The 19,296-nt window shown below is 40.6% G+C and overlaps 1 protein-coding gene across 1 annotated transcript; it reads left to right on the top strand.

The window, feature by feature from the left end:
• Nucleotides 1-302: 302 nt before the first annotated feature.
• Nucleotides 303-17,628, top strand: LOC121845742 (very long-chain acyl-CoA synthetase-like). Its single transcript, XM_042317612.1, has 3 exons — nt 303-307; nt 15,625-15,755; nt 16,824-17,628. Exons 2-3 carry the CDS (start codon nt 15,645-15,647, stop codon nt 16,998-17,000), a joined length of 288 nt encoding a protein of 95 aa, XP_042173546.1. The 5' UTR covers nt 303-307; nt 15,625-15,644; the 3' UTR covers nt 17,001-17,628.
• The last annotated feature ends 1,668 nt before the right edge of the window (nt 17,629-19,296 follow it).

The raw sequence follows: 19,296 nt of genomic DNA, 5'->3' as shown, positions 1-19,296 counted from the left end.
TACCAGGTAAATCTAACCCTAACCTTAATCCAAGTACCAGGTAAATCTAACCTAGCCTTAATCCAAGTACCAGGTAAAATCTAACCCTAGCAGCAATCCAAGTACCAGGTAAAATCTAACCTAACCTTAATCCAAGTACCAGGTACATATCTAACCTAACCTTAAGTACCAGGTAAATCTAACCCCTAACCTTAATCCAAGTACCAGGTAAATCTAACCCTAACCTTAATCCAAGTACCAGGTAAATCTAACCTAACCTTAATCCAAGTACCAGGTAAAATCTAACCTAACCTTAATCAAGTACCAGGTAAATCTAACCCTAACCTTAATCCAAGTACCAGGTAAATCTAACCCTAACCTTAATCCAAGTACCAGGTAAATCTAACCCTAACCTTAATCCAAGTACCAGGTAAATCTAACCCTAACCTTAATCCAAGTACCAGGTAAATCTAACCCTAACCTTAATCCAAGTACCAGGTAAATCTAACCTAACCTTAATCCAAGTACCAGGTAAATCTAACCCTAACCTTAATCCAAGTACCAGGTAAATCTAACCCTAACCTTAATCCAAGTACCAGGTAAATCTAACCCTAACCTTAATCCAAGTACCAGGTAAATCTAACCCTAACCTTAATCCAAGTACCAGGTAAATCTAACCCTAACCTTAATCCAAGTACCAGGTAAATCTAACCCTAACCTTAATCCAAGTACCAGGTAAATCTAACCCTAACCTTAATCCAAGTACCAGGTAAATCTAACCCTAACCTTAATCCAAGTACCAGGTAAATCTAACCCCCAGGTAACCTTAATCCAAGTACCAGGTAAATCTAACCTAACCTTAATCCAAGTACCAGGTAAATCTAACCCTAACCTTAATCCAAGTACCAGGTAAATCTAACCCTAACCTTAATCCAAGTACCAGGTAAATAACCAACCTAATCCAAGTAAAATCTAACCTAACCTTAATCCAAGTACCAGGTAAATCTAACCCTAACCTTAATCCAAGTACCAGGTAAATCTAACCCTAACCTTAATCCAAGTACCAGGTAAATCTAACCCTAACCTTAATCCAAGTACCAGGTAAATCTAACCCTAACCTTAATCCAAGTACCAGGTAAATCTAACCTAACCTTAATCCAAGTACCAGGTAAATCTAACCCTAACCTTAATCCAAGTACCAGGTAAATCTAACCTAACCTTAATCCAAGTACCAGGTATATCTAACCCTAACCTTAATCCAAGTACCAGGTAAATCTAACCCTAACCTTAATCCAAGTACCAGGTATATCTAACCCTAACCTTAATCCAAGTACCAGGTAAATCTAACCCTAACCTTAATCCAAGTACCAGGTAAATCTAACCCTAACCTTAATCCAAGTACCAGGTAAATCTAACCTAACCTTAATCCAAGTACCAGGTAAATCTAACCCTAACCTTAATCCAAGTACCAGGTAAATCTAACCCTAACCTTAATCCAAGTACCAGGTAAATCTAACCTAACCTAATCCAGGTAAATCTAACCCTAACCTTAATCCAAGTACCAGGTAAATCTAACCCTAACCTTAATCCAAGTACCAGGTAAATCTAACCCTAACCTTAATCCAAGTACCAGGTAAATCTAACCCTAACCTTAATCCAAGTACCAGGTAAATCTAACCTAACCTTAATCCAAGTACCAGGTAAATCTAACCCTAACCTTAATCCAAGTACCAGGTAAATCTAACCCTAACCTTAATCCAAGTACCAGGTAAATCTAACCCTAACCTTAATCCAAGTACCAGGTAAATCTAACCCTAACCTTAATCCAAGTACCAGGTAAATCTAACCCTAACCTTAATCCAAGTACCAGGTAAATCTAACCCTAACCTTAATCCAAGTACCAGGTAAATCTAACCCTAACCTTAATCCAAGTACCAGGTAAATCTAACCCTAACCTTAATCCAAGTACCAGGTAAATCTAACCCTAACCTTAATCCAAGTACCAGGTAAATCTAACCCTAACCTTAATCCAAGTACCAGGTAAATCTAACCCTAACCTTAATAACCTAAATCTAATAACCAAGTACCAGGTAAATCTAACCCTAACCTTAATCCAAGTACCAGGTAAATCTAACCCTAACCTTAATCCAAGTACCAGGTAAATCTAACCCTAACCTTAATCCAAGTACCAGGTAAATCTAACCCTAACCTTAATCCAAGTAAATACCAACCTTAATCCAAGTACCAACCCTAACCTTAATCCAAGTACCAGGTAAATCTAACCTAACCTTAATCCAAGTACCAGGTAAATCTAACCCTAACCTTAATCCAAGTACCAGGTAAATCTAACCCTAACCTTAATCCAAGTACCAGGTAAATCTAACCTAACCTTAATCCAAGTACCAGGTAAATCTAACCCTAACCTAATCCAAGTACCAGGTAAATCTAACCTAACCTCCAAGTACCAGGTAAATCTAACCTAACCTTAATCCAAGTACCAGGTAAATCTAACCCTAACCTTAATCCAAGTACCAGGTAAATCTAACCCTAACCTTAATCCAAGTACCAGGTAAATCTAACCCTAACCTTAATCCAAGTACCAGGTAAATCTAACCCTAACCTTAATCCAAGTACCAGGTAAATCTAACCCTAACCTTAATCCAAGTACCAGGTAAAATCTACCAGGTAAATCTAACCCTAACCTTAATCCAAGTACCAGGTATATCTAACCCTAACCTTAATCCAAGTACCAGGTATATCTAACCCCAGGTAACCCCTATCCAAGTACCAGGTAAATCTAACCCTAACCTTAATCCAAGTACCAGGTAAATCTAACCCTAACCTTAATCCAAGTACCAGGTAAATCTAACCCTAACCTTAATCCAAGTACCAGGTAAATCTAACCCTAACCTTAATCCAAGTACCAGGTAAATCTAACCCTAACCTTAATCCAAGTACCAGGTAAATCTAACCCTAACCTTAATCCAAGTACCAGGTAAATCTAACCCTAACCTTAATCCAAGTACCAGGTAAATCTAACCCTAACCTTAATCCAAGTACCAGGTAAATCTAACCCTAACCTTAATCCAAGTACCAGGTAAACCCTAACCAAGTACCAGGTAACTAACCCTAACCTTAATCCAAGTACCAGGTAAATCTAACCCTAACCTTAATCCAAGTACCAGGTAAAATCTAACCCTAACCTTAATCCAAGTACCAGGTAAATCTAACCCTAACCTTAATCCAAGTACCAGGTAAATCTAACCCTAACCTTAATCCAAGTACCAGGTAAATCTAACCCTAACCTTAATCCAAGTACCAGGTAAATCTAACCCTAACCTTAATCCAAGTACCAGGTAAATCTAACCCTAACCTTAATCCAAGTACCAGGTAAATCTAACCCTAACCTTAATCCAAGTACCAGGTAAATCTAACCCTAACCTTAATCCAAGTACCAGGTAAATCTAACCCTAACCTTAATCCAAGTACCAGGTAAATCTAACCCTAACCTTAATCCAAGTACCAGGTAAATCTAACCCTAACCTTAATCCAAGTACCAGGTAAATCTAACCCTAACCTTAATCCAAGTACCAGGTAAATCTAACCCTAACCTTAATCCAAGTACCAATCCAAGTACCAGGTAAATCTAACCCTAACCTTAATCCAAGTACCAGGTAAATCTAACCCTAACCTTAATCCAAGTACCAGGTAAATCTAACCCTAACCTTAATCCAAGTACCAGGTAAATCTAACCCTAACCTTAATCCAAGTACCAGGTAAATCTAACCCTAACCTTAATCCAAGTACCAGGTAAATCTAACCCTAACCTTAATCCAAGTACCAGGTAAATCTAACCCTAACCTTAATCCAAGTACCAGGTAAATCTAACCCTAACCTTAATCCAAGTACCAGGTAAATCTAACCCTAACCTTAATCCAAGTACCAGGTAAATCTAACCCTAACCTTAATCCAAGTACCAGGTAAATCTAACCCTAACCTTAATCCAAGTACCAGGTATATCTAACCCTAACCTTAATCCAAGTACCAGGTATATCTAACCCTAACCTTAATCCAAGTACCAGGTAAATCTAACCCTAACCTTAATCCAAGTAGCAGGGAACCCTAACCTTTACCTTAAAATCAAACAGTACAATAATCCCCATAATAATCTGTCAGTTTAAACTTGCATTGGCATCTCAATCCACCACATCCACCGTTGTCGCACTTCCGTATCTGCAGTGATTGGTGACTGAGCGCTGTTGTCAGACCAATAGGACAGGCACTTCAGAACAAACTTGTTATTCAATGTGTTTGTATGGGCTAATAGCAGTAAGGACAAATTCACTTAGAAAACACTGATTTGATGTCAATCTTTTTTTTTATACTTCAAGGGGTCTTAGAATTCTAAATTAAATAGATAAATGATCCTTGGTATGACCTTCTTAAAACAATTCCAAATAGTTTAGTGGAACGCCCCCAAAAGATGAAAAAATGTGGAAAGGGTCCCCCCTCCCTCCCTCCCTCCCTCCCTCCCTCCCTCCCTCCCTCCCTCCCTCCCTCCCTCCCTCCCTCCCTCCCTCCCTCCCTCCCTCCCTCCCTCCCTCTCCATCCCTCCCTCCCTCCCTCCCTCCCTCCCTCCCTCCCTTATTTTATTTGTTCAAGATATAAGACCTTTCCTGTGACTGGAATGATAATTGGATCATTTATTTCAGCATGTCCATGCAAAGTCGTGACACAAAAAAGAAAATGGAAAAAGTTACTTCTATTGCTAATCAACAAGAGAGAAACGTGCTTATAGACAACTGCCATAACTACACTTGGCCTATGGATAATATCATGTTTCGAATGCTGAAGATGACGACTTCCCCTCTTTACCAGGTTACTCCGTGCAAACCTCCACCCTCAAAAACCCAACATGAACTCTGACATCGTGGCTACCCTCTCCTTACTCATCAACTCCAGGTGTGACGCCATTGAGAAAATGGTAACCGCGAACACCATGGTTATCGAAGGCTTGAAAAAGACTGTGGAGTTTGCATGTGGTGAAATTAATGATGTGAAAACGAGAGTGGCAAAAGTTGAAAAAAATGTGGAAAGGGTGGAAAAGAATAACAATGTCTACCATAGACGTCTCAATGATCTGGAACAATACACAAGAAAATGGAACCTGAGACTCTACGGCTTGCCAGAGGTGGAGAAGGAAGATGGAACCTGAGACTCTACGGCTTGCCAGAGGTGGAGAAGGAAGATGGAACCTGAGACTCTACGGCTTGCCAGAGGTGGAGAAGGAAGATGGAACCTGAGACTCTACGGCTTGCCAGAGGTGGAGAATGAAGATGGAACCTGAGACTCTACGGCTTGTCAGAGGTGGAGAAGGAAAATGGAACCTGAGACTCTACGGCTTGCCAGAGGTGGAGAATGAAGATGGAACCTGAGACTCTACGGCTTGTCAGAGGTGGAGAATGAAGATGGAACCTGAGACTCTACGGCTTGTCAGAGGTGGAGAAGGAAGATGGAACCTGAGACTCTACGGCTTGCCAGAGGTGGAGAACTGAAGATGGAACCTGAGACTCTACGGCTTGCCAGAGGTGGAGAATGAAGATGGAACCTGAGACTCTACGGCTTGCCAGAGGTGGAGAAGGAAGATGGAACCTGAGACTCTACGGCTTGCCAGAGGTGGAGAAGGAAGATGGAACCTGAGACTCTACGGCTTGCCAGAGGTGGAGAAGGAAGATGGAACCTGAGACTCTACGGCTTGCCAGAGGTGGAGAAGGAAGATGGAACCTGAGACTCTACGGCTTGCCAGAGGTGGAGAAGGAAGATGTGCGAGGAGAGGCTATCCGTATCTGCCAAGACGTTATGCCTGCAGAGAAGAACAAAGTTGGTGATACCATCGACGTTGTACATCGCCTCGGCAAGAAGCAACAGCAAAGCGATTCAAGACCCAGGGGTATCATCATCTTATTCACTCCCAGATTCTACAGGGATGCTGTCTGGAAAGCTGCTAGGAAGAACGCCTTCCTTCAGAGCCATGGTATGCGTTTCGCCGAGCATCTCAGCCCGGAAGACATAGAAAGAAGGAACAGGTTGTGGCCAACGATCAAGATAGCACGAAGTGAGGGGAAGGCTGCTTACTTCGTAGGAGGACGAGGTTTCATCAACGGTTCAGAAATCCATATTCCTCCCTAAAATCTCACCAGAAGGAACAGGTTGATGGTTTCAGCCATGGTATTCTCCTTTTCCTTATGTGGTTTACCTAACAAGCATCAGGTGACTATTTTACAGGAATACTCAGGTATTTCAATTCATTAGTTTGTTCTTGTATGACCAGAAGTCCTATTTTGTTTACAAACTTACGAAGAAGATTGAAAGCTGAATTTATGTTTTATGTATTCAGTTACTAAGATGCTGTTTTAAATGGCATACAGGTCTGCTCTGACTTTACACGGTTATTGTTCTATTTAGTTATTAATACTTATTTCCAAAAAAGGTCTTAGGAACGTTTATATGTAAAACATTTTGTTATTCAATTATTTTATGATCAGTTTTCATATGTACTTAATATAGTAGGTACCCTTTTATTTAAATTATTATTTGTTGTTTTATTTCTCAGAATAGTTCCTGATTACACTAAAGAGGGTTTTTAGTCTCTCTTACTACAAGAACCCTTGGTTTGGTCTTGAACATAATTTCCAGTTCAGTTGAATTTCAAAGGTTATGGAATAAGCTATTTTCACTTTAAATTGACTTAAATGGTACAGATCTCGGTTCCTTATCGTTTACGTTCACTGCTCCTACGTCTTTGACTCATCCTACTACAGTTTATACTTTTATATAATCTTTGTTGTTTTGTCTTTGTCTATATTATCTCTTAATGCTTAGGGGGTTATGAAACAGTGTGAAGCACAAGGCCTTATTTTGATTTGCTAAACAATTTCAAACAGATTTTTGCTTTTTTCAAGAGTCTCACTCAATTTCTGCTGATGCCAACTTCTGGAGGTCACAGTGGGGCAACGATATTTGGCTTTCCCATGGATCTGAATGCTCCGCTGGTGTCACTACAATGAAAAATACCTTTGGTGGTAATATTCTACACTCGGAAAGTGACCCCTTTGGTCACTTTATTTGTCTTGTGATCAGTTACAATGACATTACACTCATTACTGTACACTTCTACGGGTACAACACCAAACATGAGAATGATGAGTTGCTTGAATCTATAGAGAAACATATACTTCATTGGTTATCTAAATTTCCCAATTCGTTATTATTGATAGGAGGGGACTTTAACATTACAATAGATAATTCAACTGATAGATGGCCCCCAGGTAGGCCAACCAATCAGAATTTGGGTTTAATACTTTTTATGGAAAAGTTTGATCTTACTGATATATGGAGAGAGAGGTTTCCGGCCGAAAGATCATTCACTTGGAGTAACAAAACAGGCTCCAGACAATCCAGAATAGATTTTTGGCTTATATCCAAATGTATTGATAGTAAGTGTGTTACTACAAATATGTGTACTACTCCCCTCACAGACCATAAGGCCATTTACATTGATATCAAAATATTTACCCCTGATACGAACCTTGGTAGAGCATCCTACTGCAAGCTAAATAGCTCATTATTAAATAATGATATAGTTACATTTGAGGTTAAAGATCTGCTCTCACACTTTTGGGAAAATGCTTGTGAAGAAAAATCTTATTGCAAGAACTGGGAGCTCTTTAAATTTGAGGTGTCCAAATATCTTAGAAAATATGGTAGTAATCTTGCTAAGACCAGAAGAGCTGAGGAGGAAAAGGTGATCATTAAGATAACTTCCCTTTCTCAGAGGTCCCCAGCCGACCTCTTGGGGGAGGAGAAGATGGAACTAATTGAGTTACAAAATAAACTGGATAATATATATAAATTAAAAGCAGAAGGAGCCTTTATTAGATCTAGGAAAAAATGGATTGAGGAGGGAGAACAGAATTCATCCTATTTCTTTAGACTTGAGAAATTTCACTCTAAAAATAACACTATCCATAAGTTAAACATTGATGGTGTTATTACAGATGACCAAAAATTAATCGCTAAATACTGCAGCAATTTTTACAGAAAATTGTATAGCTCTACGTACTGTCAGGAATCCACAGATATGTTTTTTAACTCACTGAATAATGTTCACTCTATCAGTGATATAGAATCTAAACAGTGTGATGAACCCATCAAAGTTGAAGAGATTATAGAGTCTATCAAACATCTAAAGAACAATAAATCACCAGGTGTTGATGGAATTACATCAGAATTTTACAAATTATTTTCTGAACAAGTAGCTCCCTTCCTATTTGAAGTCTTTTTAGAGAGTATTAAAAACAATGTTCTCCCTCCTACAATGAGTCAGGGGTTAAAACACTGATACCTAAGCCTAAAAAAGAAGTGCTGCTCATCGATAACTGGCGTCCAATTTGTCTTCTTAATAATGACTATAAGATATTAGCCTCACTACTTGCAAAAATAATTAAAGAAGTCCTGGATGCAATCATTGATGAAACACAGTCTGGCTTCATGAGGAACAGACATATTTCTAACAATGTCAGACTAGTATTAGACGTACTTGACTACTCAGACCTAATAACTGAGGATAGCTTCATATTATTTTTTGATTTTTATAAAGCATTTGACACAGTAGAGCATCAGTTTCTCTTCCACTCCCTTGAGAGACTTGGCTTTGGGGATTTTTTCTGTAAGGCTATTAAGACTCTCTATGCAAATGGTAACAGCTCTATCAAATTGAAATATGGCACCTCACCTAGATTTGAGTTAAAGAGAGGAATTAGGCAAGGTTGTCCTATCTCTCCGTACCTGTTTTTATTAATCACCCAACTTCTTGCAAATTCTTTAAATAATAGTCCTGTACAAGGTATTTCCATAGCTGGTAAAGAAATTATTATAAGCCAGCTGGCTGACGATACTACACTTTTTCTGAAAGACGCTAACCAAATTCCCATATCGATCAATGTGATACAATCCTTTTCCAAAGCGTCTGGTCTATATCTTAACATTAATAAATGTGAACTCATAGCTGTGAAAGATTGTGTGACACCTTCATATTATGGTATTCCAGTAAAAGAAGAACTTACATATTTAGGCATAACCATTACAAAGGATCAGACGTCTAGAGGCTTACAAAATTTTAACCCTCTTATTAAAAAAAACCCAGAAGAAACTAAATCAATTGCTACAGAGGGACTTATCTTTAAAAGGTAGAGTCCTAATAACCAAGGCTGAAGGTATCTCTAGACTAACATATGGTGCTCTATCTTTATATCTTGACCGTAAAATAAGCAAGGAGATAGACCAGATGCTTTTCAACTTTCTTTGGAGAAACCGTACCCATTACATTAGGAAAACTGTTGTAATGAACACTTATGAGAATGGTGGACTGAATTTTCTGGATTTTACTACTTTAAATAATACTTTCAAGATCAATTGGATAAAACAATTCCTAAGAAGACCCACTTCTATATGGAATTTTATTCCTCATCATGTCTTCTCTACTTTTGGTGGCCTTAACTTCATGTTGTTTTGCAATTATAATATTGACAAAGTTCCAGTGAAACTTTCTGCTTTTCATCGGCAGGTTTTCTTGTCATGGTCCTTAATTTATAAACACAATTTTTCTCCACACAGATATTATATATGGAATAATCGGGATATATTGTATAAAAATACCTCTCTGTTTTTAGAATATTGGTTCAGAAATAATATCCTATTGGTGAGCCAACTGGTAAATGCAGAGGGTCTTTTACTCAGTTATAAAGAATTCTTATCACTTTACAAGGTCCCTGTAACACCTAAAGATTTTGCAATTGTTTTAGATGCCATTCCCTCAGGTGTTGCTATGTTATTCAGGAACATGTCAAGACCTGACCCTCAGAGCCTACCTTCTATTGACCCTGTTGACTCATCAGTAGGAAAGATTTGTTTCTCTTTTGGTCCATTCAACAACAGAGCGATACGATCCTTGTTTCAGCAGGATGTTGTATCTATACCTTATGTCATGCCTTATTGGAATGGATTTATTGATAATATCTGTTGGAAAAAAGTTTGGATGTTGCCACACACATACCTACTTGTTAACAAAATTAAGGAAGTTTCCTTTAAAATTATTCATAAATATTATCCTGCCAACCACTATATGAAGAAGATTAAGGAAAACATCAACTCCAATTGCTTCTTTTGTAATGACCACCCAGAAACAGTTGTGCATCTTTTTTGGCATTGTATGCATGTAAGAAAACTGTGGCAAGACATCAGTAGGTTTATAATTGAACACATTTATGAAGATTTTACACTATTGTGGAGAGATGTACTGTTTGGATTCTTTACATACAATAGAAATAAGCGGAATCATTTTTATGTAATTAATTTCATTATTCTTTTGGCCAAATTTCATATACACAAATGTAAATTTACAAACAGAAAACCACATTTTCATACCCTACAAAAATAAATTGAACTGTATTTTAAGACGGTTAAATGCTCTACTAACAAAAAAAGCTGTTAGAATTGTAAGTATATGCATGTCCCTTTAAGGTCCTTGTGTAATTGTAATGTGATATTGTACCCCCTAGCCCCGCCCCTAGCCCCGCCCCCAGCCCCGCCCCTAGCGTGATTGTCCATTGTTTATATCAAATCAAATCAAATGCATTTATATATCCCTTCGTACATCAGCTGATATCTCAAAGTGCTGTACAGAAACCCAGCCTAAAACCCCAAACAGCAAGCAATGCAGGTGTAGAAGCACGGTGGCTAGGAAAAACTCCCTAGAAAGGCCAAAACCTAGGAAGAAACCTAGAGAGGAACCAGGCTATGTGGGGTGGCCAGTCCTCTTCTGGCTGTGCCGGGTGGAGATTATAACAGAACATGGCCAAGATGTTAAAATTTTCATAAATGACCAGCATGGTCGAATAATAATAAGGCAGAACAGTTGAAACTGGAGCAGCAGCACAGTCAGGTGGAAGTTGAAACTGGAGCAGCAGCATGGCCAGGTGGACTGGGGACAGCAAGGAGTCATCATGTCAGGTAGTCCTGGGGCATGGTCCTAGGGCTCAGGTCAGTTGAAACTTGAACAGCAGCATGGCCAGGTGGACTGGGGACAGCAAGGAGTCATCATGTCAGGTAGTCCTGGAGCTCAGGTCCTAGGGCTCATGTCCTCCGAGAGAGAGAAAGAAAGAGAGAGGAGAGAATTAGAGAACGCACACTTAGATTCACACAGGACACCGAATAGGACAGGAGAAGTACTCCAGATATAACAAACTGACCCCAGCCCCCCGACACATAAACTACTGCAGCATAAATACTGGAGGCTGAGACAGGAGGGGTCAGGAGACACTGTGGCCCCATCCGAGGTCACCCCCGGACAGGGCCAAACAGGAAGGATATAACCCCACCCACTTTGCCAAAGCACAGCCCCCACACCACTAGAGGGATATCTTCAACCACCAACTTACCATCCTGAGACAAGGCTGAGTATAGCCCACAAAGATCTCCGTCACGGCACAACCCAAGGGGGGGGCGCCAACCCAGACAGGACGACCACAACAGTGAATCAACCCACTCAGGTGACGCACCCCCTCCAGGGACGGCATGAGAGAGCCCCAGTAAGCCAGTGACCCAGCCCCTGTAATAGGGTTAGAGGCAGAGAATCCCAGTGGAAAGAGGGGAACCGGCCAGGCAGAGACAGCAAGGGCGGTTCGTTGCTCCAGAGCCTTTCCGTTCACCTTCCCACTCCTGGGCCAGACTACACTCAATCATATGACCCACTGAAGAGATGAGTCTTCAGTAAAGACTTAAAGGTTGAGACCGAGTTTGCGTCTCTGACATGGGTAGGCAGACCGTTCCATAAAAATGGAGCTCTATAGGAGAAAGCCCTGCCTCCAGCTGTTTGCTTAGAAATTCTAGGGACAATTAGGAGGCCTGCGTCTTGTGACCGTAGCGTACGTGTAGGTATGTACGGCAGGACCAAATCAGAGAGATAGGTAGGAGCAAGCCCATGTAATGCTTTGTAGGTTAGCAGTAAAACCTTGAAATCAGCCCTTGCTTTGACAGGAAGCCAGTGTAGAGAGGCTAGCACTGGAGTAATATGATCAAATTTTTTGGTTCTAGTCAGGATTCTAGCAGCCGTATTTAGCACTAACTGAAGTTTATTTAGTGCTTTATCCGGGTAGCCGGAAAATAGAGCATTGCAGTAGTCTAACCTAGAAGTGACAAAAGCATGGATTAATTTTTCTGCATCATTTTTGGACAGAAAGTTTCTGATTTTTGCAATGTTACGTAGATGGAAAAAGATGTCCTTGAAATGGTCTTGATATGTTCTTCAAAAGAGAGATCAGGGTCCAGAGTAACGCCGAGGTCCTTCACAGTTTTATTTGAGACGACTGTACAACCATTAAGATTAATTGTCAGATTCAACAGAAGATCTCTTTGTTTCTTGGGACCTAGAACAAGCATCTCTGTTTTGTCCGAGTTTAATAGTAGAAAGTTTGCAGCCATCCACTTCCTTATGTCTGAAACACATGCTTCTAGCGAGGGCAATTTTGGGGCTTCACCATGTTTCATTGAAATGTACAGCTGTGTGTCATCCGCATAGCAGTGAAAGTTTACATTATGTTTTCGAATAACATCCCCAAGAGGTAAAATATATAGTGAGAACAATAGTGGTCCTAAAACGGAACCTTGAGGAACACCGAAATTTACAGTTGATTTGTCAGAGGACAAACCATTCACAGAGACAAACTGATATCTTTCCGACAGATAAGATCTAAACCAGGCCAGAACATGTCCGTGTAGACCAATTTGGGTTTCCAATCTCTCCAAAAGAATGTGGTGATCGATGGTATCAAAAGCAGCACTAAGGTCTAGGAGCACGAGGACAGATGCAGAGCCTCGGTCCGATGCCATTAAAATGTCATTTACCACCTTCACAAGTGCCGTCTCAGTGCTATGATGGGGTCTAAAACCAGACTGAAGCATTTCGTATACATTGTTTGTCTTCAGGAAGGCAGTGAGTTGCTGAGCAACAGCCTTCTCTAAAATTTTTGAGAGGAATGGAAGATTCGATATAGGCCGATAGTTTTTTATATTTTCTGGGTCAAGGTTTGGCTTTTTCAAGAGAGGCTTTATTACTGCCACTTTTAGTGAGTTTGGTACACATCCAGTGGATAGAGAGCCGTTTATTATGTTCAACATAGGAGGGCCAAGCACAGGAAGCAGCTCTTTCAGTAGTTTAGTTGGAATAGGGTCCAGTATGCAGCTTGAAGGTTTAGAGACCATGATTACTTTCATCATTGTGTCAAGAGATATAGTACTAAAACACTTGAGCGTCTCTCTTGATCCTAGGTCCTGGCAGAGTTGTGCAGACTCAGGACAACTGAGGTTTGGAGGAATACGCAGGTTTAAAGAGGAGTCCGTAATTTGCTTTCTAATAATCATAATCTTTTCCTCAAAGAAGTTCATGAATTTATCACTGCTAAAGTGAAAGTCATCCTCTCTTGGGGAATGCTGCTTTTTAGTTAGCTTTGCGACAGTATCAAAAAGGAATTTCGGATTGTTCTTATTTTCCTCAATTAAGTTAGAAAAATAGGATGATCGAGCAGCAGTAAGGGCTCTTCGGTACTGCACGGTACTGTCTTTCCAAGCTAGTCGGAAGACTTCCAGTTTGGTGTGGCGCCATTTCCGTTCCAATTTTCTGGAAGCTTGCTTCAGAGCTCGGGTATTTTCTGTGTACCAGGGAGCTAGTTTCTTATGAGAATTTTTTTTAGTTTTTAGGGGTGCAACTGCATCTAGGGTATTGCGCAAGGTTAAATTGAGATCCTCAGTTAGGTGTTTAACTGATTTTTGTCCTCTGGCGTCCTTGGGTAGGCAGAGGGAGTCTGGAAGGGCATCAAGGAATCTTTGTGTTGTCTGTGAATTTATAGCACGACTTTTGATGTTCCTTGGTTGGGGTCTGAGCAGATTATTTGTTGCAATTGCAAACGTAATAAAATGGTGGTCCGATAGTCCAGGATTATGAGGAAAAACATTAAGATCCACAACATTTATTCCATGGGACAAAACTAGGTCCAGCGTATGACTGTGACAGTGAGTGGGTCCAGAGACATGTTGGACAAAACCCACTGAGTCGATGATGGCTCCGAAAGCCTTTTGGAGTGGGTCTGTGGACTTTTCCATGTGAATATTAAAGTCACCAAAGATTAGAATATTATCTGCTATGACTACAAGGTCCGATAGGAATTCAGGGAACTCAGTGAGAAACGCTGTATATGGCCCAGGAGGCCTGTAAACAGTAGCTATAAAAAGTGATTGAGTAGGCTGCATAGATTTCATGACTAGAAGCTCAAAAGACGAAAACGTCATTTTTTTTTTGCAAATTGAAATTTGCTATCGTAAATGTTAGCAACCCCTCCGCCTTTGCGGGATGCACGGGGGATATGGTCATCTATGTATGCTTGTGTTCCCTCATGTGCTTTATGTATTGATTTGTTGTTAAAAAAAAAAAAAAATTTAAATAGAAGGGATACCGCTTTTGTCAAATTCATGTTTTTTTCTTTTGCATTTCAGCAAACCCTTTTCCAAACCTTATCCAAATTCTCCTAACCTGCTATGAAAAGTCAATTCTCACGTTCATTTCACAAAAGCTGTTTCTCTTCTAGCCCTGTAACCTTTTGGGTCTCAATTTAAGGTTAGGCACAAAGTTAATAGCAACTGTGGTTACGGTTGGGTTTAAAATCAGATAAATTGGTGGGTTTTAGCCATAATTATGACTTTGTGGCTGTATTAACTAGCGACGACCCTGGATCAACCTAGAGAAACATCGAGAGGTGAAGCCTGCATAGCAACTGTGAAGTACGATTTTCAATTGGCGCATTAATCGAAGTGGGTGCGGCTTTACTACATATCAAATCAAATCAAATCAAATTTTATTTGTCACATACACATGGTTAGCAGATGTTAATGCGAGTGTAGCGAAATGCTTGTGCTTCTAGTTCCGACAATGCAGTAATAACCAACAAGTAATCTAACTCACAATTCCAAAAAAACTACTGTCTCATACACAGTGTAAGGGGGTAAAGAATATGTACATAAGGATATATGAATGAGTGATGGTACAGAGCAGCATAGGCAAGATACAGTAGCTGATATCGAGTACAGTATATACATATGAAATGAGTATGTAAACAAAGTGGCATAGTTAAAGTGGCTAGTGATACATGTATTACATAAGGATGCAGTCGATGATATAGAGTACAGTATATACGTATGCATATGAGATGAATAATGTAGGGTATGTAAACATTATGTAAGGTAGCATTGTTTAAAGTGGCTAGTGATATATTTACATCATTTCCCATCAATTCCCATTATTAAAGTGGCTGGAGTAGAGTCAGTGTCAGTGTGTTGACAGCAGCCACTCAATGTTAGTGGTGGCTGTTTAACAGTCTGATGGCCTTGAGATAGAAGCTGTTTTTCAGTCTCTCGGTCCCAGCTTTGATGCACCTGTACTGACCTCGCCTTCTGGATGATATCACGAAGAATATATATTTTGCTTTCTTCAGAAAAAAAAAAAAAAAAAGGGGATTGTTGTATTCTGTCTCCAAGGCAACGAGGGGCGGATAGGAATGGCTGCCGTCACGGTGAAGGGGGGAGAACAGTTTGATGGCAACAAAACGTTCAGCCATGTAGCCAGCTACCTACCGGCGTATGCACGGCCACGCTTCATACGCATCCAGGTAACTATTCAAAAGTATTTCTTTCTTATATTACATCATTAATTGTAGACAATTCATGTTATTAATTGATTTGAAAGTAGAATAAAAAAAAAAATGTTTGCTTTTGTTTCAACCTAAGGGTTGAAAAACGCTATGTGGAGCATATCGGGGTGCGTGGACTCTTTTTGTGGTTAAGAGATCAGGGGGTTATCTGGATCAAAAATGAACTTAAGTGCTGGACGTGGCAGGGAGCGCTATCAGGCCGTCGGCTTGGCTGCATTTTGGAGACAATTTTAGAGCCCCCCATCTTGGTGATGTAGAGAAATATTAGCATTTTGAAGTACATTTCCTACAATTCTACACGTCTCAATGGAGCTGAAACAAGTTTTTGCAGTTTTATAGCTAAATTCCTTCAATTCTAGGCATTTAGTTCAATGCTGTGTTCTTTTGTTCAACCTAAAAAACAAAATCTATACGATCCAGGCTGTATCACATCCGGGCCGTGATTGGGAGTCCCATAGGGGGGCGCACAATTGGCCCAGTGTCGTCCGGGTTTGGCCGGGGGTAGGCCCTCATTGTAAATAACAATTTGTTCTTAACTGACTTGCCTCGTTAAATAAATGTTACATGTAAAAAATAAAACAAATCTATAATGCAAATCTATTCTCAAAGATTATATTATTGAAAAATAATATTTTACTCGTTTAAGTTTACACTGAAATGTTTTTTCACCCCAAAAAGGTATACACTGTTGGACTTAGTCGACCAGAAGAACCGCTTAGGCAGCCCGCCCAAGGATTTCAATGGCAGAAAAATCCCTGGAGATGAATGGTGAATAGTCCACTGAGCTAAACGCCTGTGTGTGTTTACATGTCTCTCTATGCCCCCTCTCTCTCCCGTCTGTCTGTCTGTCTGTCTGTCTGTCTGTCTGTCTGTCTGTCTGTCTGTCTGTCTGTCTGTCTGTCTGTCTGTCTGTCTGTCTGTCTGTCTGTCTGTCTCCTCTCTGTCTGTCTCTCTCCTGTCTGTCTGTCTGTCTGTCTGTCTGTCTGTCTGTCTGTCTGTCTGTCTGTCTGTCCCCCCCCCATCCAGAATGCGGTGGAGATGACTGGGACCTTCAAGCAGATGAAGGTGAGGTTAGTGGAGGACGGTTTCGACCCGGCAGGCATCACAGACCCTCTGTACATCCTACAGGAGGGAAATCAGAGTTACACACCAATGACTGGCCAGATCTACAGCTCCATAGTGGCAGGCATCATCAAGCTGTGAACAGATCTGTGGTGATACTACTCCTGGGTCCTATTCATTAGGACATGCAATGGAAAACATTTCAAAAATGTTTTGCAACAGAAAACAAGAATGAGTATTACTTAGTCCCTCCCTGTTTTAGTCCACGCCAGCCCTCATTCTTTACCTGCGGCATCGTCTGAGACCGGCCACCCGGACAGCTAATGAAACTTAGGAGTATTTCTGTCAGTAATAAAGCCGTTTTGTGTGGAAAATCTAATTCTGATTGGCTGGGCCTGTGTTAAAGTGATTTAAATGTTGAACGATAATGATTAAATAATTCCACTCTGAAACCTTATAACTGTATGAAATTGATTAGAATCATACAATTATTATCTGATGGTTTTGTTTAGTTTTAGTCAGTAAAATTATATATCTGTGAGTGTAGTTTTAGTCAGAATTAGGGTTAAACAATATCTCTGTACAATATGTCTTTATAGTATCTTAAACACAGACTCTCTGAGCAAAATTCAGTGCCGACCTGGCTAAAGGTTTGGGAGAGGACAGGGAGTACTTCTCAAGGTCTCCCTAATCTTTGTCGGCTGGGTAATGATACAGTATGTGCGTAGGATACCTACTGTTTGTGTGTGGAAGTATGTGCGTAGGATACCAACTGTTTGTGTGTGGAAGTATGTGCGTAGGATACCTACTGTTTGTGTGTGGAAGTATGTGCGTAGGATACCAACTGTTTGTGTGTGGAAGTATGTGCGTAGGATACCAACTGTTTGTGTGTGGAAGTATGTGCGTAGGATACCAACTGTTTGTGTGTGGAAGTATGTGCGTAGGATACCAACTGTTTGTGTGTGGAAGTATGTGCGTAGAATACCAACTGTTTGTGTGTGGAAGTATGTGCGTAGGATACCTACTGTTTGTGTGTGAATGTAAGTGCATAAGGAGCCAGTATATAATGAATGGTTTTGTACAACGGACTAGCGCTCTCATGAATAAACATTTTGACTATCATAGCTGGGCCTCTGTCTGTTTCATTCAACCAGTATCTTACAAATTCTGGGTTGCAGACTGAGAATTGGGTTTTGAACATTGAGAACATAATTCTCATGACAGCCTGGGCCTGGCTCCCAAGTGGGTGGGCCTATGCCCTCCTAGGCCCATCCATGGCTAGCCTACACCTTGACCAGGGGTCAGAGAGCAGATTTGACATCTAAATAGACTAGGTAGAGCCTACACCTTGACCAGGGGTCAGAGAGCAGATTTGACATCTAAATAGACTAGGTAGAGCCTACACCTTGACCAGGGGTCAGAGAGCAGATATTACATCTATATAGACTAGGTAGAGCCTACACCTTGACCAGGGGTCAGAGAGCAGATATTACATCTATATAGACTAGGTAGAGCCTACACCTTGACCAGGGGTCAGAGAGCAGATTTGACATCTAAATAGACTAGGTAGAGCCTACACCTTGACCAGGGGTCAGAGAGCAGATTTTACATCTATATTGACTAGGTAGAGCCTACACCTTGTCCAGGGGTCAGAGAGACTAGGTAGAGCCTGACATCTAATCTATATAGACTAGGTAGAGCCTACACCTTGTCCAGGGGTCAGAGAGAAGATATTACATCTATATAGACTAGGTAGAGCCTACACCTTGTCCAGGGGTCAGAGAGAAGATATTACATCTATATAGACTAGGTAGAGCCTACACCTTGTCCAGGGGTCAGAGAGAAGATATTACATCTATATAGACTAGGTAGAGCCTACACCTTGTCCAGGGGTCAGGGAGAAGATATTACATCTATATAGACTAGGTAGAGCCTACACCTTGTCCAGGGGTCAGAGAGAAGATATTACATCTATATAGACTAGGTAGAGCCTACACCTTGTCCAGGGGTCAGAGAGAAGATATTCCATCTATATAGACTAGGTAGAGCCTACACCTTGTCCAGGGGTCAGAGAGCAGATTGACCAGGGGTCAGAGAGCAGATTTTACATCTATATTGACTAGGTAGAGCCTACACCTTGTCCAGGGGTCAGAGAGAAGATATTACATCTATATAGACTAGGTAGAGCCTACACCTTGTCCAGGGGTCAGAGAGAAGATATTACATCTATATAGACTAGGTAGAGCCTACACCTTGTCCAGGGGTCAGAGAGAAGATATTACATCTATATAGACTAGGTAGAGCCTACACCTTGTCCAGGGGTCAGAGAGAAGATATTACATCTATATAGACCCCCCCCCCATTATTATCCGGAACATTTTCCTTGTGACCCGAAAAATAAAGTTAGACTGGCCCAATAGGCAAAAGATGCCAGATG

Source organism: Oncorhynchus tshawytscha, unplaced genomic scaffold (assembly GCF_018296145.1).
Source record: "Oncorhynchus tshawytscha isolate Ot180627B unplaced genomic scaffold, Otsh_v2.0 Un_contig_3062_pilon_pilon, whole genome shotgun sequence".
In the NCBI taxonomy this organism is placed as follows: domain Eukaryota; kingdom Metazoa; phylum Chordata; class Actinopteri; order Salmoniformes; family Salmonidae; genus Oncorhynchus; species Oncorhynchus tshawytscha.
This window is presented reverse-complemented; position numbering and strand designations above follow the sequence as displayed.